This window comes from Mesoplodon bidens (genome assembly GCF_964165515.1).
Source record: "Mesoplodon bidens genome assembly, chromosome: 2".
NCBI classification, from domain to species: Eukaryota; Metazoa; Chordata; class Mammalia; order Artiodactyla; family Ziphiidae; genus Mesoplodon; species Mesoplodon bidens.
The window spans coordinates 174060772-174087278 of NC_138177.1; the positions used below are offsets into that span (position 1 = coordinate 174060772).

The following is a 26507-nucleotide window of genomic DNA, read 5'->3' on the forward strand; positions in this document are numbered from 1 at the left end:
TCCTCAGTCCCTGCGGTCCTCGGTGCCAGGGAGCTCAGAATGGTGAGGTATCCACACAGCCTCTGGCTCAGTGCAGGGCACCCAGGAGCGGCCCCTCACGGGATGGCTGGTCCTCTTGCCCTGCTCCGGGGGCCTCTGTCCTGACTCTCACCAACTCTGCTACTTACTAATCATGTGACTTCAGGTAAGCCACGCCCCTTCTTGGTCTGTTTCCTTGTCTGTAAAATGGGTTCGTTGAGTCCTGCCCCACCTACCTCACGAACTCCCTGGATAGGATAATTCAGACACATGGATGGTAAAGATGTGGGGGTGATGGAGGGGGCCCATCCCCGGGTGTCGGGCAGCTCTGACACCTGAATTCTAGCCTTCCCACTGATCAGTTATGTGGCTCCAGGACAGTCACTGTGAACCTTGGTGGCCCCACCTGTGAAATGGGGATCAGACCCTGCCTCTCAGGGCTGCTGCCGGGGCTGGAGGAGGTCACGGCTGCCCCAGGCTAGGCGCATGGTCAGTGCTCCTTAAAAGGCCAGTTTCCCAAAGTATCGCTCCTGACCTGGAGTGGGGACCTGCCACCCACACGACAAGGCCTGGTTCCCATCACCCCTTTAGGGGGCGTCCCCTGTGCCCTGTGTCAAGGGACACCTGACTTCTCCCACTTTTTAAATTCCCCCCTGCCCTGGGGCCAGAACACTGCCTCCAGCTGGGTCTTGTTAAACTCAAACTTAATGGGCAGAGAGAGGAGAGGAAGGGGAGGCATCCGGCCTGTGAGAAGTGAATGGGGGTCGGGAAGAGAGTGGGTTAGGGGAAGGTGAGGCCCCTGGGGAAAGGGGTCTCCCCAGGCAGTGGCTTCCCTCCCCCACCTCTGCTTTCTCTCCCTCATTCAGAGTATCAGAGACCACGAGTCAACCCTCAGCCTACAGATGGGGAAACTGAGGCCCGACACAGAAGAACTAGGACAACTCCTCCCTTCACAAGGGGTCCTGGGAAGCAAGAGAAGGAGCAAAGGCTGGCTCCTGTTCAACACTAGGCAGAAGGTACTATGATTATTCCCATTTTACAGTTGGGGGAACTGAGGCCCAGAGTGGTGATGTGACTCACCAGCAGACCCACAGTTTGTGCTTGTAAGTTGCAGAGCTGGCTGGCTCCAGGGCCAGGCGCTTACCCACTGTGCTACCCTGCACTCTGGATAAAGAGAGGGCACTGGGCCCTTGTGGAGTGAGATCACTGCCTCCCCATCACTCCCTCAGACCAAGGGACCTGCTTACGTGACTGTCATTGAGGTCGTTGCTGGGAGAGTTCATGACCACGATGATCTGCAACCCCGCATCAAAGCACCACCGCCTGGTGTCTGCACGTTCCCGGTCCCTCTCCACTCCAGGAGAGATGTAGATGTCCACACCGGAGGTTCCGTAGACCTCAAACATCTCTGTTCCCTCAGGTACTGACCTGGGAAGAACAGGGAGCCATGGTAAGTGCTAGAGGGCAGCCCTTGTTCAGATGCTTGAGCTCTGGCTCAAACTCTTGCTTCCAGGAAGCCTTCCCTGACTACCCCAGGACTCTCAGATTCTCACAGCAAGCTCCTGGAAGTCAAGCCTGGACCTTACACACAGATAAACATTCTCACATTCTAAGGTTCTGTGTTCATTAACATTTCCCTTGTGAGTTCTCCAGGCATTAATTGTAGGGTTAAAAATTCCATGCTGTTCTGTGGCCCTGGGACCTCATTTCCCCGACTCCAGCTAGTCTGGGTGTCCTGTTTGAAATCAGTCTGTTCATCCTCTGATTGTCTGTGGGGTGCCTACTGTGCATGCTGGCACTGCTGGGCTGAGGAAGATACACCCACTGCCCCCGAGCCTTCAGTCTGGCTAGGGAGCTGAGGACAGCACTGCCGAGGGCAGCCAGGTGGGATTCAGGGTGATGGGGTCAGGGGTCAGTGGGATCCCATGTAGGGAGAGACCACTGTGGGCCAGAGGAACCGGAAGGCTTCCTGGAGGAAGCAGCACACACATCCAGCTGGGGGATAACAGTAGCTGACTTTGGTTGAGCCCTTGCTAGGTGCCAGCCCTATTTGAGTTTCTTTATGTGCCTTATGTCATGTAATCCACTCAAAAACCCCAGGAGGTAGCGACTATTATTGTCTCCCATTTTACAGGTGGGAAACTGAGGTTAAAGTAAACTGTCCAAGGTCATGGAGCTAGTTAGTGGCAGGACTGGGGTCCAAACCCAGGCCTTCTGGCTCCTGAGTCCACATTCTTACCCAAGAGTAATAATAACAGTAATCATAACCCCCAGGTCTCCCATCCCCCGAACACTTACCGTGGCAGGCTTGGCTAAGACTTTCCGAATATCAGCTCATCTAATCCTCAGCACAGCCCCAGGAGGAGGGGATCATTACTCCCACTTAACATGGGGAAACTGAGACTCAGGATGGGCAAGAGGCTTCCCCAAGCTTGCACAGCTGGCCACAACCACTACCCAGGCCCTTTCCCTTCCCTGCCTCCACGTGGAAGAAAGCAGACCTCCTCCAAAGCACCCTCTTCACTCCTCTGCCAGCATGAGTCTGACACTTCTCAACATGCCTTTCCTTTAAAAAAAGAGAAATAAATGAAGCCTAACTGTACTCCACCAGGCGGGCCCCACTCCAGTGCTTGGCCCTGCCAGGTATCTTCACCAGGTGGGAGGGGCTGACACACCTGTGTCTCCTTCCAAGCAGGGCTGCCAGATTTAATAAAATACGGAACACTCAGTCGGACTTGAATTTCAGATAAACAACAAACAATTGTTTTAGTATAAGTATGTCCCATGAAATATCTGGGACATACTTACACTAAAAAATTATTCATTGTTCATCTGGATTTCAAATTTAACTAGGCATCCTGGATTTTATCTGGCAACCCTACTCCCGAAGCTATAATTTCCAGGGCTCTGTCCTATTATGCCCTGGGTGTGTGAGAATCTGGATAGAGAGACATGGGGACACAGAGACAGCGATAAAGGGACATGAAAAGATATGGAGAGACCGAGAGACAGAGACTCATGGAGATAGACCCGGGTACGAAGGGCCCCCAGCATCCTCCCCCCAAACACAAGCTAGAGCGGAGCGTCTTGGATGGTCCTCCTGGTACGAAGCCCGCCCAGTTCCCAGGCCCCAGCCTCTGGTTTGGGGTATCACAGCCCAGCTCCCCTGCACCTCCCTGGCCCAGGCCTTGTGTGAGGCACAGGGGACCCCTGATGAAGATAGAAGTGCCCCTGCCCAGGAGGGGCCAAAAGAAGCTGAGAGCTTGGTAGTGCCAGGACCAAGGTCAAGAGTCAGATTCTAGACTGGGCTGGGATGCCCATCAGCCAGGTGACCTTGAACAAATCACCTAGCCTCCCCGGGCCTGTTACCTCACCTGTAAAGTGGGATAATGACACCTACTGGGCCAACCTCACAGGCAATTGTGAGGCTCAAGCGTGATAATAGGTGGGGAAGTCTTGGAGAACCACCGGCCCAGGACTGGGGAAGGGGTTACTAGGGTAAATTAGGGCACAGGAAATGGGTGGATGGGAGCAGCTGGAGAGGGTGTACTGGGGTGTCTGGGGAAGGCTTCCTGGAGGAAGGCAGGTAAACCGAGGACAAGGAAGAGACACATCTAAGGGGAAGGGGTTTCCACTGCAGAGCCTTAGGAGGTCAAGGGCAAACTCAGGCTGCAACGAGCTCATTTTCATTTCACCCCTATGTAATGGGAAGCCAGCGATGGTTCCTGATCAGGAGAGACAACACAGTGGAACCGTGGCGAGGTGGTTAAGCCTGTGGACTCCGGGGGCAGGAAGCCTGGGTTCAAATCCCAGCCCCACCACTCACTAGCTGTGTGACCTTGAGGGAGTGACTTGGCCTCCCTGTGCCTCAGTGTCTACATCTATAAAGTGGGGTGATGAGAAGACGAAAGGAGTGTGAGTAAACACTGGGGATGAGTAAAATTTGGAGGCACCTGAACTCATGCCCTCATTTCACTGCTGGGGAAACTGAGGCCCAGAAGAGGAGAGACTAGAAGACAGAGCCCTAGACTCCCAGTCTAGTGCTCATGCTCCATCATGCAGCCGTGAGTTAGGAAGATCAAAGGGGAGGCTTCTAGGAGGACAGCCTGCATCAGGTACAGGAGGATCTGGATTCCCCATTTCCCGGAGGACAGGGAAAGCGGCCAGAGGCTCACGTGGATGAAGTTCTTCCTCCAGCCAGGCCACCCCGAGTGCGGCATGCTGCTCTAGACAGCATCCCCAGCCCAGTCCTGGGGGCACTTGTGGCTGGGGGGCCTCGTCCTCTTCCAATGAGTAGGACAGTCCAAGACCCTCCCCAGCCCTGAGCCCTTCTAGCCAGCCTAAGGGCCCAAATGATCCAGTGGTACAGCCAGCCTAGGAGCTGGTGCACAGTGGGGAAAACATGATGGAATGGCCAACAATTCTGGTTTGCCAGGGACTGAGGCATTTCCTGGGGTGCAGGACATTCCATGCTAAAACCTAGAAAGTCTTGGGCAAATTGGGACAGCTGGTCACCCTCACAGTGGTCAACTTCAGATCTAGCTGTTGAAAATGCAGATTCCAGAACCATAAGTTCTGCAGTCAGAGCTCAGGAACCTGCATTTTAAGCCACACTGGTGCCCAGTGAAGTCTGAGGACCATGGCTAAGGATGGACTGTCTCAGAAACAGTGATCCCTAGTCCTGCAGGAGTGTGGGAGTGACTCAATGTGAGCTCATGCCCTCCTGGAAATCAAGACAGGTCAGGTCTTCCTTTAGAGTCGTGCCACCCCTTCGATGGTGAGGATAATGGTGGCGACAAGGGGATGAAGACGGCTCTCCTAGTCATAGGATGTCAGTACTACTTCCCCCACTTTACAGATAAGAAAACTGAGGCCCAGAGATGACAGGTAACTTGCTCAGAGTCACACAGCTGGTGAGCGACAGAGCCAGGACTCACAGCCAGCTCTGTCCCCACTCCCTTGCAAACAGAAACCCACTCTCTCCCTTCAAGGGCTCAGGGCCTCCACCTCTGGGAAAACAAAATCAGACATTTCAGAGCCGGGAAATTGACAGCAAAGGTCTTTGTGGCTGAAAACAGGAAAGTTGACAAGATGACCACCAAGGTCCCCAGCAAGTTGGCCCATAGGAGCCAAGGAGACCAAGGCCCACACAGCTCAGGCTCTGGGTACCAGCTGCCCCTCCCTCTTCAGTGAGGCTCCCAGAGCCCCGACTGCACTGGCCTCACCACCAGAACACAATTCAGGAAGTCACTACCCCTCCTTAATTCTACGTCTTCCTGCCCTTGGAAAATGACAGTCACACAAACACTTTATACAAAGTCCAAATAGTTATGAGAGTTAAAGATGCGTCCACCTCCCAGAGCCCAGCTCTCTGCACAGGCAGGTTGGAGCTTTACATCAAACAAAATCTGGTAGAGACAGAAGGGTAGGTGCTTTCTCAAATCAGGGAGGAGGCTCAGAGGCCTCCATGAGCAGAGCTGGAAATCCACTCTTCTACGCCAACCTCCTCAGAGTACATATGGGGAAACTGAGGCCCAGGAAGGAGCAGAAAGTTACTCAAGATGACCTAGCAAAGGGTGAAAGAAATAGGGCCAAAACTCAGGGTTCCTGGCCCCCCGTGCCCCAAGCCTTTTCTTTCTATTAGACCACCTCTGCTGAGCAAGGGGTGAGCTGTTTGCCCTTCCAGCTAGGGCAGCAGTTCTCAACCCTGGCTGCACCTCCAGTGCGTGGCTCAGCACACCTGTGTATTACCCTTCCTTACCCTCCTCCTTAAGAATCCCTATTCAGGAAAGCAAAACCCCCTTACCAAGTCTGGGCCATCTCCAACTCAATGGAAGGAAGGAAGACAGGGCTTAATCCACTAGTGATTAGAGAGCCCCAGTGGTCTTGCTCATCCTGCAAGGCTCTGGTTGGTGCCCTTTCTCCAGGAAGCCTGCCCTGACTGCTCAGCCTGTGTTGATTTCTCTTTTCTCATTTCCTCCTTCTCTCAGTATGGCTCAGAGTTTGTTCCCCAGCCATCTTGTGGATGGCAGGTTTGGGGACGCTTGAGGCTGTCTAGAGAGCCAGGAAGGATACTAAAAATGATGATGATGGTGGTTATAATGGTAGCAGTTACCATAATTGAATGTTCACATGCCAGCCTTCGCCTACGTGCGCTACATGCACAATCTCATTCAATCGTCCCAATAGCCCTTTGAAGTGAAGGCCAGAGTGCTCGGGCTGCATCCTGGCTCTGCCTCTCCTCACTGGTTGTGTGACATGGGGCAAGTGACTTAGCTTCTATGTGTCTCAGTTTCCTCATCTCTGCAATGGGGATGAAGACAGTACCCATCTCACAGAATGGTTGTGAGCATTAGTTAACATATGTTAAGCCTTTAGGGGAGTGACTGGTATGGAGCAGCCTCTAAGTATCATTGCTGATATTATGATGACCTTCATTCTATAGACAAAGAAAGAGCAACTGGAGAGGTTAAGTGACCTTCCCAAGGTCAGACAGCTGCTAGGTCACAGAGCCAGGACTGAGCCACCACGCCCAGTGCCCTTTCTCTTGTTGGCCCACAGTCTGAGCACCAAGGATTACTAAATCACTGTATCTCCGAGCCGGAAGGGACTTTAGAATTAGTCCAGTCCTCCTCCCCTTGCAAGACAGGAATCTTTTCCACAGCACCCCTGCAAGGCGGTCCAGCCTCTGCTAGAGCTGCAGGATAGGGTTCTCAGAGGGCAGGGACCACACCTGCTTGTTCACCATTGTGTCCCCATGCCTGGCACGCACTAGACCCCCCAAAAAATACTTGAAATACTTGATGAATGTGTGAAAGAACAAACTAGGAGCTCTCCCCCATCCCCAGTGTGGTCTGGTCATTGGAGGCCCGAGAGTCGCCCGTGTGAGGGTGCCAGAGGCTCCATCCCCCACCCTGTGACTGTCCCACCCACAGCTCCTTTGCAAACCCCAAAGTGGCCCATCTACCCACAACAGCCCAAGATACTGCTGCCTTAGCCTCTCATGGCCCCAATCCTTCCTCCATCCTCTAGGAAGGTCTGCAGGGAAGGAGCCAGCCCCGGGCCTCCTGGGGCAGGTCAAACTAGAGACACATCTGCCCCATGGGCGTGAGGAAGCCAGGGCACGAGGCAGCCATGGGCACACAACCCTGGAGGAGGCGGTGGTGCCAGCCGGCACGGGTACACCTCCTCCCTCATCACCACTCTGTGGCTGCCCCCTGCTTCAGGATCATCTGAATCCCCTTCCCACTCCTCACTGCCCACCCACCCTCAACTGGGCTTTAGCTCCTCCTACTAGCTTGGAGGGCTTGCTCCAGACTTGGTTCCCTCCCATGACCAGCTCCTCACTCCCTGTCATCTAATGCCCTGGGACAAACCCCATCTCTGCTTCTAAGTTCACTCCAATTTTCTTTTAATTAATTAATTAATTTATTTATTTATTTTATTTTTGGCTGTGTTGGGTCTTCGTTTCTGTGCGGGGTCCACTCTTCATCACGGTACGTGGGTCTCTCTTGTTGCGGAGCACAGGCTCCAGACGCGCAGGCTCAGTAGTTGTGGCTCATGGGCCTAGTTGCTCTGTGGCATGTGGGATCTTCCCAGACCAGGGCTCGAACCCGTGTACCCTGCATTGGCAGGCAGATTCTCAACCACTGCGCCATCAGGGAAGCCAGATTTTTAAAATCTTAGTCTGAGACACTGGTTCTCAGCTAGGGGTGATTTTCCCCCCAGGGCACACTTGGCAACGTCCAGAGATGTTTTTGGTTGTCATAAGTCGGGGGTGTGCTACCGGCATCTAGTGAGTAGAAGCCTCTCTACCCCCATTCAGTCTCCCACACTTAACACCCCCTAGCTGGGGCTCTATAAGAACCCTGGTTGAGAAAGACGAGGACCCAAGCTTCCATGATTGGCAGCTATGCCAAGGCCAAGGCTCAGGAGAGGGCAGCCAAGTCAGGCCTGAGCCTTGAGGAAGCCCCACACAGCTCGCAGGGAGAGCCCAGGGGGTCAGCACCAGGGGCCTGCAAACCCCCAGTCTTCTGGCTCTTACCCATAAATGTCCACGAGGGTCTCCACACCAGCCACACACACGGTGCTGGTGAGGTGCTCCAGGGACACTCCCACGATCCTCTGCAGAGACGTTCTAGCCTTGGGCTGGGCTTGGGCCACAAAACCCCTGGCATGTGGTTTAAAAGCCTTTGTTATAAAGCAGAAACTAACACACCATTGTAAAGCAATTATACTCCAATAAAGATGTTAAAAAATAAATAAATACAAATAAATAAATAAATAAATAAAAGCCCTTGGCCTTTCCCTTCCAGCCCAAGAGGCTAATTCATTGGCTCCAGTCCTGGAAGCCCAGCCGCTTCCCAGAGCCAAGAGCTCAGGATTGGCTGGAAGGAACCCAATATTTGCATAGGAACCTGTTGCTCCCACCCACGCGCAGAGGGAGTTAATTTCTCACTTTAAGGGGAGCAAGTAAGTACCTCGCCAAGGCACCAGGACCCTGGGGGTCATGCAGAGATGCAGGGTATGGATCAGGGGAGCAATGAGTACCTTGCCAAGGCACCAGGACCCTGGGGGGCATGCAGAGATGCAGGGTATGGATCAGGGGACCTTCCTTGCTTTCCACACTCAGCCTCTTCACCCCTTTTTCTGCATTTTCAGAGATCATGGCTTTAGTGGGGAGTTTCTCTATCCTGATGGAGGAACTGATGAAAACGCAGATTCCCAGGCCCAGCCTCCAATTTGATAAGCAGCCTGGCGTCTGGAGTCTTTTTTTTTTTTTTTTTACAAGCACCCCTAGAGCATTTTGAAGCACTTTGAGGAGCCCCAACTTCTTTCTGAAGAGCATGGAGTTTGCAGGCAGGACTGGATTTCAGCCCTGCCTCAATTACATCCTGACTGGGTGACCAGGGGCAAGTCACTTAATTGCTCTGTGCCTCACTTTTGGCATCTGAAAAATGGTTGTTATGAGGGTTAAAGGGGAACACGTGGGTAGAGCTCTAGTGTGGAGCTCAGTATTATTTTATTAGGGATGCTGTTGTTATTGTTATTACTGTTGAATGCCAAAAGCCTCTGGAAGGGGTTAGTGATAAGGGTGAAGACCCTCTCTGGTCAGGAGGAGCTTAGAATGTCAGAGTAGGAAGGCTCACTCGTTAGGTGGGGAAACTGAGCCCAGAGGGGCATTCGGTCACCTGAAACAGAAAGAGTGAGGGCTCTGGGGAGAGGAGTCTCGGGTTTGGACCCAGACGCCACCAGGCACTGGCTGTGTGGCCTTGGGGGTTATGTCCCCTCTCTTGCAACCTTGGTGTCCTCATCCGTAGAAAATGTGGCTACTCACCAGCCCTGGCAGAGATAATGGTGGGACACACCCTGTCCAGCAAAGGCTCAGAAGGTGCTGAATAGAGGTTTCCTCCCTCTTCCCTGGTGATGCTGACAATCTGAGGCAGGGTGAGGACCAAGATCTGCTCCCCCAGAGTCCCCGGCTAGTGCATTCACACCAATTCAAGGATCTCAGCAAGACTCTAAGACGGGCACCCCTATATCCCAGGTTCTGGTAAGGATGTTCTTCTCAAGGAGAGCTGCTGGGCTGCTGGGTCCAGGGACACCTTCACTTTTTTGGCTGTAAAACGGGCTCGGGGGCTGACTCAGCTCTGGGTAAGAGTCAGAGTTCAGGAGGAAGCCCCAGGCAGGCTCCATAGCCTGTTTGTGGGCACAGCTGGGGAACAGATACGGAAGCAGACGCATTCCTCTGGGCACTGGCCCACTGTGACGGCGACAGGATAGCCTCCAGCTCAGAGCCCTGGATCTCCCTTTGGAGGGAGACTCATGCTTTCATTTCTCCCCAGTTACTACATGCCAGCTTTTAGAGAGAGATGGGTGATTCATTCAGACTAAAGTGTCCATGACTGATGGGCAGCGACTTTTTGCCCCTTAGTCCACAACCAATCTAAAGTAAAGTGAATGAGTGAGGAGTGAGTGTCAGGGAAGCAACCTGAGGCAGCACCAAGTATGTAGGATGAGAGGGGTGATCATTCCGGGCCCCTGAAATCCGACCACTGAGGCTGGCTAGCTTAGGAGCTTTAGAGGCAGGACTGCAAGGGAATTCTATTGGCCTGTGGCCCTGGGCACCAGTCCTGCTGGGGACTCTCCCACTCTGCCAATAGGGCCCAGCCTGCCTGCCCTCTGAGAGATGGAGGAGATAGCCCAGGGAAGGGAGAGGGATGAAGAGAGAGGACCCACCCTCCCCCGATAGCCATCTCAGCAGGGCAGGCAGCCTCCCGGCAATGGCCGTGTGCCAGCCATCCTGCTGCGTCAGCCTGCCTGCCTGGCGCTGGCCCTGGGGGCTCTCCCAGCTGGGTAGGAGCTGCCCGTGGCCAGTGGAAGTTGAGCCAAGGAGCTGGTAGCATAGTGGGTGGGACTGAGAGCCTCTCCCCCCTCCCCCCTCCCCCCTCCCCCTCCCCCCTCCCCCCCTCCCCCCCCTCCCCACGGCCCAACGGACAGAAGCTAAGGAGGCAGCCACTTGAAGAGATGCATGTTGACCTTTTTATTAATCAGAAAGGAGGCGACCATTCACCTGGAACATTCTCACAGGGAACGTCAGCAACACCCCCCCCCAAACAGCCCAACAGCAATCCCAGAGCTCCCCGCACTCGATGCCACTCCCCGCATTCAGTGCCACCACCCCCGTCTCTCTGCAATGCCCACTCCCCTCCCACCCGCAGTGCTTTCCCTGGGGAACCCCGGCTGCACACCCTTGGCCGACGGAGAGATTCCTTCTCCTCTTGGCTCAGTCTAAGGGGCATCATGATTATGAGCAGAAAGTGCACAGGCTAGACCAGGGGCTTGCAAACGGGGTTCCACGGAACCTTCTGGAAGGGGAGGATCCTCGTACACCACCCTCGCCACCTTAAACCAGAGCAGTTCTGTTTTCATCAGTTTCACATGCTGGGTCTCCGTGGTAGCCTCTGATGGCTAAGTGTTGCACAGCTAAAAGAGTTTAAGGGCAGGTGGCTCAATCTAAATCTCACCGAGAGCCAGGGAGAAAACCCAGACAGTAGAGGCCCAGAGGCTGTGGGAGAAGAAGGCCGGCTGGTTCCCTCCTGCCCATGCTTGTCTGGGGCAGGGGCCACCTCTCGCCCTGCTCCGGCCAGGCCAGCTTGCCTGTGCATGTCCCGGTGACCTCAGCTGGGGCCAGGCTATTAAATTCCCATGGCAGCTCTGCCTTGCCTTCTGTGGGAGGGGACACGGGCCTGCCATGGGGCTTTACTCACAGGTGAAACCCAAGCTACATGCAGGGTCTCTGAGTTGCTGAGAGAGACTGGGCGAGCCTTCCCTCCCACTGCCGGCAGAACGAAGGGGAATAATTAAAGACTATTAAAGGAAATTAAACCCCACCCTCAAAGATAACCTAATGACCCCCCCACCCTCTTCTAACATCTGGGCCCCCTCTCCTTGCTGCATCTGGAACAGCCAGACCCCATCACATCCAGAGTCCAAAATTTAAAGCCTGGGAGGCCTAGGGCGCAGAGGCCAGGTCCCAGGTTTTATCCCCGTGCCTCAGCGTCCTCTGCCATCCTGGCCTCCTCGCCTCCTGCCCAGCCTTCCTCCGTGTGCCCTCCTCGGGCCTCACTTTGGCCTCTCAGCGTTTGTGAGCTGGAAGCAGCCAGCACGCGTAACTAAAGGCTTTCCAAACAGGTAACAAGCACCCTTGAGGAGGGAGTCAGGTATTAAAGGGCGTTTGTTGCTTTTTCTTTTTAAAACAGTAAAGCAATTATACTCCAATAAAGATGTTTAAAAAAAAGAAACAGGCCATCAGACGCTGAGTTTTCCTGTCCTTATTTGCCTATATAAATATGGCTGAGGAGTGCTAGGAGATCACAGCCTGGGGGCCCCCTGAAGGAGAAGATAGCCAGAAAAGGAAAAAGGGGGCCCAAATCCCCCTTCCTGATCTTACAAGAGCCACCGGTGGCCTAGACCCAGGGCCCTCACCCCAGGCCCCAGGCCCTGTAGGCCACGCCAGAGGTGAGGATGTGCGGTGTCCATCCCTGTATCCTGGTACCCACAGTGACCAGCACACTTGCAGGCACACAGGGGGAAGCGTCCAAGGCTCCCCCAAGAGGATGGAAGCCAGGTGGAGGTTCCTTATCCTGGCGGGATTCCCTGGCAGGTGGGGAGAGAGGATGACGGGTGGGGAGCAGGCTCAGGGCACCATGTGCCACCACTTGAAGGGAAAGGGCTTCCGGCGCACGTTGGTGCCGCAGTGGACCTCTCCAAGCAGCTTGTGGTAGGACAAGTAGTCATCGATGAAGGTGCAGCGGAGGCCCAGAGGCTCCAGCAGGGACCGCACCTTCTCCTCCAGGCAACAGCAGCCGTTGATGATGGGCCCGAAGGGTTTGGGGATGCCCAGGTACTTGCCTAAGACCACCATGTTCACCTGTAGAAGAGACAAGGCAAGAAAGAGACCCGGTTAGCTGGGGATGCTCTACACCTGGGGCCCCTTCTGGGTTCTGGCTCTGGCAGACCCATCCCCAGGGCCTGTCCCATCTTTGCCAGCATCTCCGGGCCACTAAGGCTGGCACTCGCTCAAGAACTAAGGTCTATGGAAGCAGAAAAGACACAGATCCGTAGTTGGAAGAGAGCATTAATAACGGGCAGGGCTGCCAGTAACATACATGGTAACTTCACATAAATAAAAGTCACCCCTTCCTCCAACACTTTCCTCCACCTATCAGAAAAGTAGATTATAATGACTGTTAGAACAAGATTTTACCGTTATCTGCCAAAAACTTGTACAGCAAATGTATCCACCTACAAGGTCCACGGTGTGAATGTCACAGGTGTGGTGTGTTTATTTGTGCAGTACACACCAAGCTCAACCATTCCTGGAAGCCCTGATAATACTTACCGTTTATTGAGCATCTTCTACGTGCCAGATATAGCATCCGTAAACCTCACAGCCTCCCTCCGAGGCCATAGCTTGGACCGGTTAAGTAATATAATTAAGGCCACACAGCCAGAGAACAGGGAGACTGAAATTTGACTCAGGTCTGACTCATGCCACAACTCATGCTCTTTCTACTCTGCCAGAGTGTAGCACTGTGGCTGCCTGGGGTGCTAAGGAGTTGGGGCAAGTGGCTGGGAGCCCTTGGGGGCACCTGGGTTTATCTCCAATGACACTTCTGCTTCCCTGGCTGGGGGACCTGGCAGGGGCGCCTAACACCAGGGAAGGGAAGTCTGCCCAGGGCAGGGTATGGAGGCTTCTTAGAGGTAACTTCTGGCCCAGTAGATGGCCAAAGGAGCTGTCCTTGGTGTTCAGAGGGGACACTCTTTGACTCACTGGGTCATCTCAGTGTAGGGTGGGCTGCCCTTACACTCTCCACGTCCCAGCCCCTCACCCTCAAGTCTGCCCCGCAGGGCCGTCCACGGCTGGGACCAACATGGAGCTGGAGGGTCCCGTGGGGGTCAGTCACATGACCTTGGCCCTGACCTGCTTGGTTGCCCACTAATGGGCCAGAACATGGGGGGTGGGAGTGGGGCACACAGAGGGACAAAGGGCAGGGAGAGGAACAGGGAGCGGTATTCAGGACCATTGCCAGCCTGGCTCTGCTTCCTCCTAGATGAGGACTCAGGAGACCGCAGGTGGGTCCGTTTGCTCGCTGGAGACCTCAGGCAAGTCAACCACGCTCCTCCGAGGGCCTCTCTCCCCTTCTGACAAACGAGGGGTTAACTGAGTGGTCCCTAAGGGCCCTCCAGGGAGAACATGCTGGGATCCTCTAGCTGGGCCTGGACTGGAGCTGGGAGATTCCCACGGAGGGCTGTGTGTTGGCGAGGGGCTCCCAGCAGGGGAGGGCAAGGCCGCAGCCCAGGGCTGACCACGGTCATGGGCCTTGCCCCACGCTCAGCCAGAACCAGAGGCAGGTCACCCCTTAGAGCTTCACTGTCTGATACAGTAGCCATCCGCCACATGTGGCTGCTGACATTCAAATGAAAGTAAAACTTCCGTTCCTCAGTCACACTGGCCACATTTGAAGCACTCAGTAGCCACATGTGGCGGCAGCCAGGTCATACTGCACAGACGCAGAATATTTCCATCACCCGAGAAAGTTCTGACAGCACCGGCCTAGAGCAGTGGTTCTCAACCTAGGGCGCTCTTGCCTCCGGGGCATTTTGCAACCATCCTAGGATGCACAGGACAACCCCCAGAGCAAAAGATTCTTTAGCCCCAAATATCGGTAGAACCAAGGTTGTGAAGCCCTGCCTGCGAGGTCTCTGCAGGGACCTTACAGCGAGGGGTCAGGGGAAGCCCGACCCTATCCACTGGCCTCCAATCAGGACCCCAGGATTCACTGGCTGGTCCAATGACAGGGATTCGAGTAAAGGCCCCAGGCTGAAGAAGGAGGGTCTCCCATCCTAGGGCACCACCGCTCACTGCAGCCAATGCCCCGACATCCTTTCCCAAGGGGTTACTGGGCACTGTGGGCAGGGCTGTGCCAATAGCATCACTCAGACCCCTCCCAGGGGCCACATTGGTGAGATCACATCTGCTCATCTGCTTGTCAGGTGCCTGAGTTAATGACAGCCAGGGTGGCAGCTGCCACCTGCCACCCCTGCCCAACTCAGGATCCCTCTGGGGAGCAGACAGTGGGGTGCCAGCCTGGGGAGCAGAACAGGCAGCTGAGACCCAGAAGCGAAAGCTTGAAACATTGGAACCCAACCACGCTTCCATTTTCCAGTTTTGGGGGGGAAAGCCCTTAGTTGTGGGGCTGCCCTGTGCACTGTAGGATGTTTAGCAGCATCCTTGGCCTCCACCCACTAGATGCCAGCAGCACCCTCCTCGCGTGGCAATCAAAGTGCCCGGGGCGGGGTGGGGGGGGGAGGAGAAATCACCCTGGTTGGGGACTACCGATGGAGATTTTCTATATCTGCCCCAAAAAGCAAACACTGGCGAGGTCCGCAGGGCCCTTCCCAGCCTCCTTGCCAGTCTGCCCCTGGATAGGGACGGCTTCTCCTCTGGACCTCCAACCGACCGCCCAGCAGGACCCCGCCAGGCACCAAGGATGGAAATGACCTGTCCTCCCTCCACGCTCTCACCATGTCGGGGAAGAAGGCTTCTGCACAGAAGTCCTTCAGGAAGAAGAGCTGGGGGATGTCCACAATGTCCCGCTCAGTCAGGCCCAGTTCCCGCTTCAGCACCGCCCGGTTCCAGTCGATGCAGCTCTGAGGGTGGGAGGAGGGGCACAGGTACCCAGGGAGCCAGGAAGAATCCAACGTTTCTTAGCACCTGCTACGTGTCGGGCCCTGTGCACCCGACACGTAGGTGCCCTCTGCACCCTTTAGCTTGTTTGATCCTCACAACAGCTTTGTGCCATTGCTACCGCAGATGGGGAAACTGAGGCTCAAGTGACCTGCCCAAGGGCACAGAGCTAGGAAGTAGTGGACCTGGGGTTTGGATCCAGGCAGCTTCTGGTTGCAAAAAGTGCTTGCCGTCACCACACACTGTCCCAACCACAGCCGGGCTTATGCTCCTGCCCAGCTCAGCTGTTTAGGAGAAAAGTGTCGGGCACCACTGGGGAGAAGCATGGGGCCTCCTCCCATCTACTGAGCAGGACTCCATGCCAGGCCTACACCGGGCACGTGGCAGGCATTAGCCCCGCCCCTTCCTGGGACCTCCTTCCACCCCATCTCCTCACCAGGTCACCCTGATTCCCACCCACCCCAGCCCTCGCCCCTACAGGGCTCCATTTCCCCACCACATCTCTCCCATCTCCCCAGACTTCTCAGGGAACTCAATTCTACTTCCGCTGAAACCCATCATTTCCCCAGAATGGGGGCAAGATCTCCCCCACTGGACTGGCATGGCTGTGTCTCTTCCATCAGACTGTGGGTTTCCCAAGAGCAGAGGCCCTACCCAACCCACAGGTCTCAGCAGCCCCCAGGAGAGTCAGAGGCCCAGGGTTGAACCCCTCATCCCCACCCCGGCAGCTCCTGGGGCTGCTTCACCCTCCACCCCCCTCACCTGTGCATAGAGGTTGTCATTCCTGAGTCTTTTGTCTTCCAGCATCTCATTAATGCTTCTCTTCACCTGGTGCTTTAACCCTGCAAGAGAAAGAAGACCACAGCCAGCTCAGGCAATACTGCCTGGGGCCACCTCAAGCCTGGGCTGCACAGAATCCGGGCCAGGATTTTTCTCCCACCTCAGCGTCAGGGTCTGAAGCAAGGACAGAGAAAGCCAGAGACTGGAAACCCTGATGGGACCAAGCTCTGGCTGCAAGTAAATCCTGGTGATGGATTATAAACTCCTTGGGAAGGGACGCCTGAGCTCAGAGCCTAATAATTACAGAAGAGCTACCGTTATTGAACACCCACTGTGCTCTGGGCCTCCTATCATATTTATTATTGATCTCTAAAACAGTGCTAGGCCAGGTTAGTTATCACCCCACATTCAGAGAAGAGGAAATGGAGGCACTGAGAGGTTCAGAACACATCCTTGATCTCATAGTCAGCAAGTGGCAAGACCAGGATCTGAATCCAGGTCTATCTTTGCTGAAGGCTATGCCACATCCCTTCCAATGCTCCATTCCTCAGGTGAGAACACTGAGATCCCTGGTGGGGAAGGGGGAGGTGCTCAAGGGGGCCAACCAGGCCCTTAGAGGGTCTGTTGATTCCCCAAGGAAGGTCCACAGAGGGGCCCCGACCACCCTCCTGGCTTCTCACCCCTCCCTCTCTTGAGCCCCTGGTCCTGCTGCTCCCTGCTGTGTAGCCCTGGGCAAGCCGCTTCCCCTCTCTGAGCCTCAGTTTTCTCCTCCATGAAAAGGGATAAGGAGAAGGGCGTGAACGATCTGATTGGGCAAGAGCACGAAAGCGCATGCGCGGACAGGCACGTGGGAAGGCTCACGGCTTCCTGTTCCTTTCTTCCCCTGCGGTGTGGCCAGGAACAACCCAGTGGATGGAGGAGGCCACCCAGGCTTCCATCCCTGGCCCAAGAAAGGGAGAGCCCTCACCCTTTGCTCCCATATAAAGGTGCTGGGAAAATCAGTGATGGACTCTGAGCTGAGAGCTGGCAGACAAATGGCCTGTAAACAGAGCACAGCCATGCCAAGCATCAATGGTGCCCAGGGCTGGCAACGAGAGGGCATGGTCTGGCAGGGGGATGGGCTCACTGGCACTCACCGTCAAACTGGGCCGCCTCCCCGTAGCCCTCCTGCTTCTTCTTTTGGAACAGTCTGAAGCAAGCGCTGGGGCTGGCCAGGAGCAGCCGGAAGCCCTGGCACAGAGGATGGGAGGGCAGCTCAGTGGACAGGTTCTCCCCCGATGCAGGAAACCCCAAACTCAGGAGGGGCCTGAGTTCAGAGGCCAGACTGCACATGGCACTCCCCCTCAATCCCCCCCACCAGCCACAAAGGACTGTCTGCACTTCCCCCAATCCTCCAAGCTGGTTCACACCTGCAGGCCTTTGTCCATAACCTTCTCTTTTCCTGGAAGACCTTCCCCACTTTGTACACCAGGGAACTCAACCACTGGTCACTGGGAAGCCTCCCCTCCCAGGCTGCCTGCTCCCTGCGGGCTGTACCCTCCCTGATCACCTCTGCAAGGTGGTGAGGGGTTGACATTGCTGGTCCCGAGCCCACCATCTTGGTCTGAATTTTACCCTATTAGTTAATTGCCCTTCTGAGCCTCATTTTCCTTATTTATAAAATGGAGGAAATGATAATAGGACCCATCTCATGGGATTGCTAGAGGATTAAATGCATTAAAACACATACGTCTCACGGGTACTCAGTAAGTGTTTCCAATTATTACCAGTGTCAGTCCTGGGTCTTGACTGAGAGGTCTGGATCAGAACAAACACCCAGTAAGTGTGAGAATGAGTGTATGAGAAGTGAGCGAACGAGTTCCCTCCTGGGCTCTGACCTCCTCCGGGAAGTCCCCCCTGATTAACACCACCTGGCCCAGAGGGTACCCTGACTCCAAGCTCTCTATGGACAGAGGTGGTGAGCTAGTTTCAGGTGCCTTTGCCCTATCCTCACCCATCAGGATAGGGAGGGGCCGAGGTAGCTCAGGCAGGAGGAGAGGGGATGTACCTTTTGGTCGGAGGTGGGCACAAAGCTCAGGAACTCGTCCACATGGCCCACGCAGAGCCAGTCAGAGTAGAGCTCCACGGGCGCCTGCACCTGCTGGGCCTTCAGGAAGTCCTGCACCACCTTGGCCATTCGCCGCCCGCCAGACCTGGCCAGGGAGGGAAAGAGCAGGGTCACCTCGTGCGTGTTGTGTGCTGGTTCCCTGCAGGCACTTCCTGAGCCCCTCCCTGCCCACTGTCAACCCTCTGAATGGCTCTTCTTTGGTCCCTGCTTCCTGGCCCCAGCGCCCAGGTGCTCCCAGGAACTCGCTGTCCATCCTGAGTATCGCCCAAGAGAGTCTGTCCCTCCCTCACCTTAAAGCATCCTCCCCAAGGCCAGAAAGGTCCTGCCAACCCTTCTTGCAAAAGAGAGGCAAATGAGCGCCCTCCATCTGCCAAAGGGAACTGAAGACCCTCATCTCAATTCCTGGGATTCAGAGAGGTTGACTCTTTACCCAAGGCACCAAGCTTTTTGTTCAAAACGTGACTGGGACCTGGCAAGCCACGCCGCACCCTGCTTAGTCCAGTGTTTCCCAAAGTGTGGGAATTGTTGCCCACTCCCCATGTCCCTCACTTTCTTCGGGTTTAACTCAAATGTCACCTCTTTCTCTATGTGGACTTTGGAAATAACAACAACCTCTCAACTCCTTTCCCAGCTTTATTCTTCTTTACAGCATTTGGTACTATTTGGCATACTTGATATCTTGTTTATTGCCTGGCAGTCCACTAGAATGTAAGCTCCAGGAGGGCTGGGATTTTTCTCTAGGTTCACTGCTGTATCCCCAGCACCTCTTATAGAATAGATGCTCAAACATATTTGTGAATGATAGTAAGGCTTTTGAACATCTGTGTAAGAGTCCACAGTCTATATAACAACAAAACTAGAAGGGAGACCCAACAAGCAGTGACACAAGACAACACTAATTTGATTCAGGGGATGGGAATGTGGAAAATATTTTTCTTGTATTTCTGTTTATTTTAATATAATATTTTAATATTTAATATTTAAAGTTCTGTTATTTTAAGTCCCTCCTTGGGACTCTGCAGCCCTCTGCCTGGAGGCAGGGGAATGGACCAGATGACTCCAGCCTTGAGAAGCATCAGACCTGGTCTCTGAGTCACATCAAAGCTGCCACCAGGAGGCAGAACTGTTCCAAGATCGTTTTAAATGTGGGGAGCAGCGCTTGGAGAACCCAAGATAGTCGAGAACGGAGGGGGCATTTGCTGAGCACCTGCTGTGCGCCTGCCTGAGGCTCCTCACACTGGGTGTCTTGTTTTTAATCCCCAACAGGTCCATGTCATGATCTGAACTCTGCGGGACCAAGCTCTCTGACCTCATCCCCCCACACCCCCTTGTTCCCTCTGCTCCAGCCCCACTGGCCTCCTTGCTGTTCCTCTAATGTCTCCAGCACACTCCTGCCTCAGGGCCTTTGCACCAGTTGTTTCCACTCCCTTGCACATCTTCCTCCCAAGTAGCCACATCTTGAACTGTCTCATTTCCTTCAGGGAAAGGTCAGCCTCTCACCAACGCTTCTTTTACCTAACATACTAGATGATTTACTTATTTATTATGTTTGCTTATTGTCTGTTTCTCTCTGCTAGGATGTATGTAGGTTGTTTTGTTCACTGCTAAGGTCAGAAGCCAAGACAGGAGCACAGGACAGCAGCCTGGATGTTAGATTTTAATTCGGGGTCCAAGGAGGAGATCTGAATTCTGACTATTCCCCTAACTTGCTGTGTGGTCCTAGGCAGTAGCTGCCCCTCCCTGAGCCTCGGGGTTCCATTTGTCCACCAAGAGCTTTGTTCCTGGTTTTCAACACAGTAGCCAATGGAGTGAGGCCCAGCTCTGCTAGAGACCCCCCAAACACGTTCCATCCGGGGTCCTTGCTCTGAGCCTGGGATTTTCCAGAACGTTTCTTTTATCCCCAGCATGGGGCCCCGAACCTGGCATATAGGAAGTCTCAATAAATATTTATTGAATTGATAAATGAATGCACGAATTAATGCATTCACTTCATTTATCTAAGCCTCAACTTCCTCATCTGTAAAATGGGGATAATAGTCATCTCAACCTCATAGGGCTGTCGTAAGAATTACTGGAGGTAACCTGGGTAAAGCACCATGTTCATGGCATGTAGGTGATCAATAACTTTTATCCGTTGAGTTCCAACCTACTTCAAGGCACATCCACTGCCAGGCGTCCAGCTAAACGATACCCAAACATTCGGAAGTTGGTTAATGGGAACCCTTTATCCCCAGTAATGGCTATTATATAGCTAGGACAGGGATTTTTTTATAAGCCCATTTCACTGAGGAGGACACTGAGGGACGACATATAAAATAATTTGCCCATTTAATAATGCATCTTTGTCACCTGATATATCCCTAGTACCTTCATCAGTAGGCATGCAATAAATATTTCTAAATGAATTAATCAAGCACCTACTATGTTCCAGGCCCTGTGGTAGGCGCTAGTTAGGTGATGTACCCCAAATCATGTGGCCAATAAGTGGCAGAGGCAGGACTCGAATCCAGATCCATTAGATTTCAAAGCCTGTGCTCGTTCCTCCCGGATCCCTCCCGGAAGCACAGAATGACTTCCCAGAGGTCCCAAGGCCCTTCTGCCCCCAGAGCTGTGGGCAGGATCCAGCCCCAGAGTAGTTCTGCACATGAGTCAGCAGCAAGGTGAGTGCACTCCTCTTGTCCTGGCCAACCTCAGCCCCGGGCACCCAGCCTGGGCACCCGGCTTCATGCCTGGGGTTGGTGCCAGGAAGCCTCACCTCACCTGATCCAGAGCCGTGAGGCCACCAAGGTCACCACTTGAGCCTGGGTAACCTTCCCAGGACTGCCTGGCTGCTCTGGGCCCAAGACCAGATAGCCAGGGCTTGGGGACGCCAGCTGGGGCGTGCCTGGGCTCCATGCCAACACCACACAAACCGGAAGGCAACCTCCAGGGCCTGGGGTGGGTTTAATCTTTAGGCAGGAAGCAGGGGATCGCACTAGGATCCCTGTGCTACACTCCCCATTCTTCGACTGCCCACAGGCTGGGTGGGGACCCACTAGGGAGATTTAGCAGATGCTGTTATCTGTCTGAGCTCGAAACCCTAAATACCTTGTTTCCTCCTAGATGACAGCTGTCCAGGGTAGGACCTGTCAAGTTACCTCTCTGTCAGCCTCGTGGTGACAGCCGCACCCTTTCTAGCTGTTGCTAGGACAACAGTTATTTTGATTTCCTCGCTGGAGAGGTCAACGGATCCATCTCCTACTTCAGCCCTGGATTACACATGACCTCCCCGCTCTTCTGATGTTTCAAAAGAAGTCAGAAATCTGGCTTTTTATACGAAGCCTCCTGATGTATGTATATTTAATGTTGGTGATGAATTATGCTCATAAAATACTAGGCAGGGCCAAAGAACGTGGGCCAATAGTTTGTTTTTTCCTAAGATTCTGTGATCTTTTCTGTGATCTGTGACTCTAGAACTCTATTCTAAGATTCCATGCAGGAACTTAAGACCACTTTTCAGACTGGAGAATTGTGTCTGTGGTGGAGGCAGCGGGTGTTGGAGAGTGGATGCTGCCTTGGGTCCCCCGAGCCCTCCCGTGACCTCCACCACCGTCCTGCCCCGGTTTCTCACCCGGGGAAGCTGCTGCCAATGAGGATTCGGCCCAGCGGGTACTCCTTGCCCTTCACTGTGACTGGCGGGCTGACATCCAGGTTGCCGAAGGCGTCCATGCCAGAGGCACCAGCGAACTGGATTTCCCGGGTTACATATCCAAAGTCGGGACCCTAGGGGAAAACCGTCGAGAGCACCCACCCCCAGAAGGAGGAGTCAGTTAGAAAAGGAAGAGACAGCTCTTGGGGTAGGGGAGCGAGGGGTGCTCCTGGGGGAATCCCACTCCCTGAAAAACGACTGCTATTCACTTTTCACACATCCTCCCGGTGCCCTGAGCATTGTGCTGTTAAAGCCGAAGCCAATAACAGAACAATAACTAGAAAATCCCTGAATGTTTGGAAATGAGGCAACATACTTCCAAAGAACCCACGGGTCAAAGAAGAAATCAAAGGGGAGGTTACACAGTATTTTGAAGTGAAAGGTAAAAACCACACAGCACGTTAAAACTTGAGGGGATGCCAGTAAAGCTGCACTTCTAGGGAACTGCCGCAGCTCTAAACACATATATTAAGAAGAGAAAGGGTTGAAAAATCTTAGCTTCCGTTTCCAGCTAGGAAAAGAACAGCAAATTAAACCTAAAGAAAGTAGAAGGAAGGAAATGATAAAGACAGAGCAGAGAACAGTGGAAAAGGCGCTGGCCAGGTCAAGCCCAGGTCTTGGGGTCAGGCCCTTGTTGATGCAGACTCACCCCACAGAGCTCACTGTCACCTCCCCAGGGACTCCTCCCTGATCCCTCCAGGCTGGGGTAAATGTCCCTGCTCTGTGTGGGCATGAGTTCCTGGACCTTCCCCATCATATCCCCCACCAGACCCTGGCATTGTCCTGGAGGTGGGGGACAGGGGCCAGTAAACAGGCAGAGACGTGAGTTCTGGGACCCGGACCCACCTCAAAAGGCAAGTTAGCCTAGCGGTAAAGTTCGGGGGCCGTGGAGGCAGCCCCTCTGGTTTTGGTGCCACTGCTAACTAGCTGTGTGGCCTTGGGTAAGCTGCTTAACCTCTCTGAGCCTCAGTAAAGAGGGAATAATAATATCCATAGGAGTATGGATATCCATACTTATCCATAGGAACCCACGTGGATTAAATGAGCAACTGTGTAAAGCTAGGAGGGAGGGTCTGGAACTCAGGACACGGCTGCTGGAGTGGCTCCTGTCGCCCTCCTGTGTGTAGAAGCAGCATTGTGCCTGGCACACAGTAGGTGTTCAGAAAACATTCGTTACCTGAAGAGAGGACCTGGCTCACAAAAGCAAGAGCCATGAGGGCTCACTAAGGGTGCGTTGCCCTCAAAAGGCAGTTTGGTTTCCCCAGAGCTGACTCCTTTGTTCACTCCCCCTTGGGGGAGAGGAAGGACCCCAAGGAGGAGTTTGCTGGCCTGTCCCTCCCAGAACAGGGGTGATTTGCATGAGATTTGCATTTCATTTATGTATTCCTCCCAAACCTCCCACTAACTCCCCATTTGCCAGAACCCACCACCTGTGTCCTTTTGTAGCCCCTAAAGGACTAGGACCAGGCAAGACTGACTGGAGAATCCTACAGGAGGAGCCACCCACGGTTTCCCCACTCTGCCCTTTGCCACATACCAGGATCCTCTTATAAGGGAAATACTTCAGGCCTCTGTTTCGGGGGGAGTCAAAGACCACTGGGAAGGATTTGTGAGGGGCCTCGATGTAGCCAAACTCCAGCTCGTCCTGGGAGGGGAGAGAAAAAGACCACAGTGACGGCCTCAGTATAGTATTACGAATGGGTTAATCCCCCCAGGCCCGGGGCGGGGCAGGGCAGGACAGTGGATCTTCCCCAAGACCGGGAGGGTGCAGGGGCCAGGGAACAGAGGTGGAGTGAGGCGTCTCAGGACCGCAGCCAGCGGAGGACTCTGCCTGGGATCAGAGCACTTGGAGGGAAGCAGGAGAGACTGGGGCGATGCAGGCAGTGGCGGCGGGGGGGTGGGGGGGGCCGTTCCCCTAGACTGCATGCCCCTCACCCTAAGTCCTGGCACCCAGGCCGGCCTGGCTTCTCTAGGGAAACGGAGGCCAGTAGGAGCCTGCGCAGGCCAGCTTTCCCAAAGCCAGTGTAAAGGACGGGGTTCAGGCCTCCCGGGCTGCCCTCCTCTCCCAGGATTGCTCCCGCACCCACCTGGATCCAGCGGTCATTCTGATTCTCAGCCCAAGGGCAGACGGTCAGCTTGCAGTTGGCTTTCAACACCAGGTCAGATATGTCTTTCAGAAACTTCTCATTTGAGCCATGGGAGTCTACGACACTGCGAAACACAGGGAGAGGGGAGCAAAATAATGACCACTGACTGTGGCCTTGGCCTCAGGGCCGGGAGGCAGGGGATAGATGGGGTGGCCTTGATGCGGTCTGTGTTAGGCCCCGTGTGGCCCCTGGGCACAGGGGTTCAAACCCAGTCTCTGCACTAGAGAGACTCATGGGCTAATGACAGAGACAAATAATGTCCCCAGATCACATCAGGTGGCAGGTGCAAGGGGAGGGACAGGCCCAGGGCTGTGGAGCCCAAAGGCAGGGCACCAAAGTCCTGGAGAAGGTGACTGGGGACTGAATCTCACTGGTTAAGGTGGAAGTGAGGGGCCAGGTAGCCCCATCTCCCCCTGTTTCTCACAACGGGCCTAAACAAAGGAGTCAGGGTGGTGTTACTGAGCAAACAGAAAGAAAGAGTTCCCTTCTGCACACCTGGGCCCAGCTCAGCAGAGCAAACCTGTTTGGCCACACCCTTCCTGGCCGTTTGACTTATGTTCCAAATCACCTCTGGCCCTTTCCAGTGGTCCGACCTCTGATGCAGGGGCCCGGAGTAGCCTTGCCCATCCAGGCTCACCTGCCCATCAAGGGGCCTGACAAGGATTCTGAGACATGGCAGAAGGACCAGGGACCCGGGTTGGACAAGGGCTCACAGAGGATCTTGGAGTTTGGGTCCCGAGTTCTCTGCAGGCCCAGGAGTACACCCACATCTGAGCAAGGCTGGGTCTCCTGCAGCTGCCAGCAGTCTGAACGGGGCCTGGCCCCACTGCCTGGAATAAATCCTAGATGTTCTGAGGCTGTTACATGCAGGACAGGGTAGGGCAGGTGTGCTGGACTTGAGCCACTGACCTCAGCCAGGGCCTTAGCTGCTCAGAGCAGGTGGGGCTGACAGACCCAAGCCAGCCTTCTGCTATCCTGTTCCCAGCTTGTGTCCATGGGTGCCTACAGTGAATCCGTCCAGTATGAGTGCAGCGCCAAGCCTGGCAGGGCATTCTGTTCCTATCTCTATGAGTCCAGAGACGGTGGGAGAGCTGCAGGAGGCCTCACCTGCACACATACAGCTCCAGGGGGCACTGGGTGCTGGGGGTCATGATCCAGGGGGCCATGCGGAAGGTCACGGTGTCTGTGAAGTAGGGCACCTCAGGCAGGGTCTGGGGGGAAAATGAGGACTCAGTGGGCCCTGCAGGGAGCCCCCATCAGGCTTCAAGACCCCGCAGCCCCCAGCCTCCCAGCCCTGGAGCCTCCACGCTTGTCCCTGAAGCCCCTCATTGCCTATCACAGCCCCCAGCGCCATACATACCTTGGTGTCCACCAGGCTGACGCTGAGAGAGACCAGCCCCAAGAAATCAGCATCGGGAAAGGTGAGCCCCTCCACGTAGAAGCTGATGTTCCGCTCCCCCGGATGCCGCTCCACTTCGTAGAACAGATGCTTGGGCCCCAGCACCTGCTTGTAGTCTGAGAGAGAATTCCCACCTAGGGGGAACCAGAGTCAGCAATGGGGGCCCAGTGCTGGGACAGGGGTGTGGGGCTGCGAGGATGTGAGGACAGGAAACCCAAGGCCAGGAATGTAGAGGCAGAACCACTTTTGTGTTAGATCTACCTGGACTCCTCTCCAGCTCTGCCATGTGCAAGCTGTGTGACCTCAGCTCAATGACTCAACCTCTCTGAGACTCAGTTCCTCATCTGTAAAATGGGCTAATATTACGTTTCTCATGCGGTCAGCATAAGCTTTAAACTAGATAAGGAAGTAAAAGCAGCTGGCACAAAAGGTGAAAACCACCTAAATGTCCATCAACGGATGAATGGATAAACAAAATGTAGTATGTCCATATGCTGGCATGTTATTCATCCATAAAAAGGAATGAAGTATTGATACTTGCTACAGCACAGATGAACCTTGACATTATACTAAGTGAAAGAAGCCCGACACAAAAGGCCTCATATCGTATCATTCCATTTGTATGAGATGCACAGAATAGGTACATCCATAGGGACAGAAAGCAGATTAGCTGTTGCCTAGGGCTGGGGGTTGGAGGATGGGGAGTGACTGCTAATAAGTACAGGCCTTTATTTGGGGGTGATGAAAATGTCTTAGAGCTAGAAATTTTGTGGTAGTTACCCAACACTGAGAATGTACTCAATGTCACTGAATTATTCACTTTAAAATGGTTAATTTGGGGACTCCCCTGGTGGTGCAGAGGTTAAGAATCCACCTGCCAATGCAGGGGACACAGGTTTGGGCCCTGGTCTGGGAAGATCCCACATGCCGTGGAGCAACGAAGCCTGTGCACCACAGCTACTGAGCCCGTGCTCTAGAGCCTGTGTGCCACAACTACGGAGCCCACGTGCCACAAATACTGAAGCCCACGCGCCTAGAGCCCGTGCTCTGCAATAAGAGAAACCACTGCAGTGAGAAGCCCGCTCACCACAACGAAGAGTAGCCCCCGCTCACCG

At 54.3% G+C, this 26507-nt stretch overlaps 2 protein-coding genes across 3 annotated transcripts in view; both read right to left on the reverse strand.

Annotated features, from left to right (window-relative positions):
• The window catches only part of PADI3 (peptidyl arginine deiminase 3), a gene marked incomplete at both ends in the record, with an annotated part of 31482 nt that extends 21208 nt beyond the window's left edge, over positions 1–10274 (reverse strand). The window contains 3 exon segments of the mRNA XM_081215717.1: positions 1266–1446; positions 8063–8227; positions 10258–10274. Of these exon segments, the coding sequence (XP_081071843.1) occupies positions 1266–1446; positions 8063–8227; positions 10258–10274 (363 nt within the window).
• A 263-nt stretch (positions 10275–10537) lies between these two features.
• PADI1 (peptidyl arginine deiminase 1) overlaps positions 10538–26507 on the reverse strand; it is a 33898-nt gene continuing 17928 nt past the window's right edge. The window contains exons 7-16 of one of the 2 annotated variants that reach the window (XM_081225840.1): positions 25354–25526; positions 25101–25204; positions 23934–24057; positions 23384–23491; positions 21769–21920; positions 18099–18243; positions 17188–17281; positions 16034–16113; positions 15109–15234; positions 10538–12451 (exon numbers count right to left, since the gene is read on the reverse strand). In XM_081225840.1, coding sequence (XP_081081966.1) covers positions 12218–12451; positions 15109–15234; positions 16034–16113; positions 17188–17281; positions 18099–18243; positions 21769–21920; positions 23384–23491; positions 23934–24057; positions 25101–25204; positions 25354–25526 — 1340 coding nt within the window. In that variant the 3' untranslated portion in view covers positions 10538–12217. The remainder of the gene's footprint in view (positions 12452–15108; positions 15235–16033; positions 16114–17187; positions 17282–18098; positions 18244–21768; positions 21921–23383; positions 23492–23933; positions 24058–25100; positions 25205–25353; positions 25527–26507) is intronic. The other variant, XM_081225841.1, reaches the window with a different exon arrangement.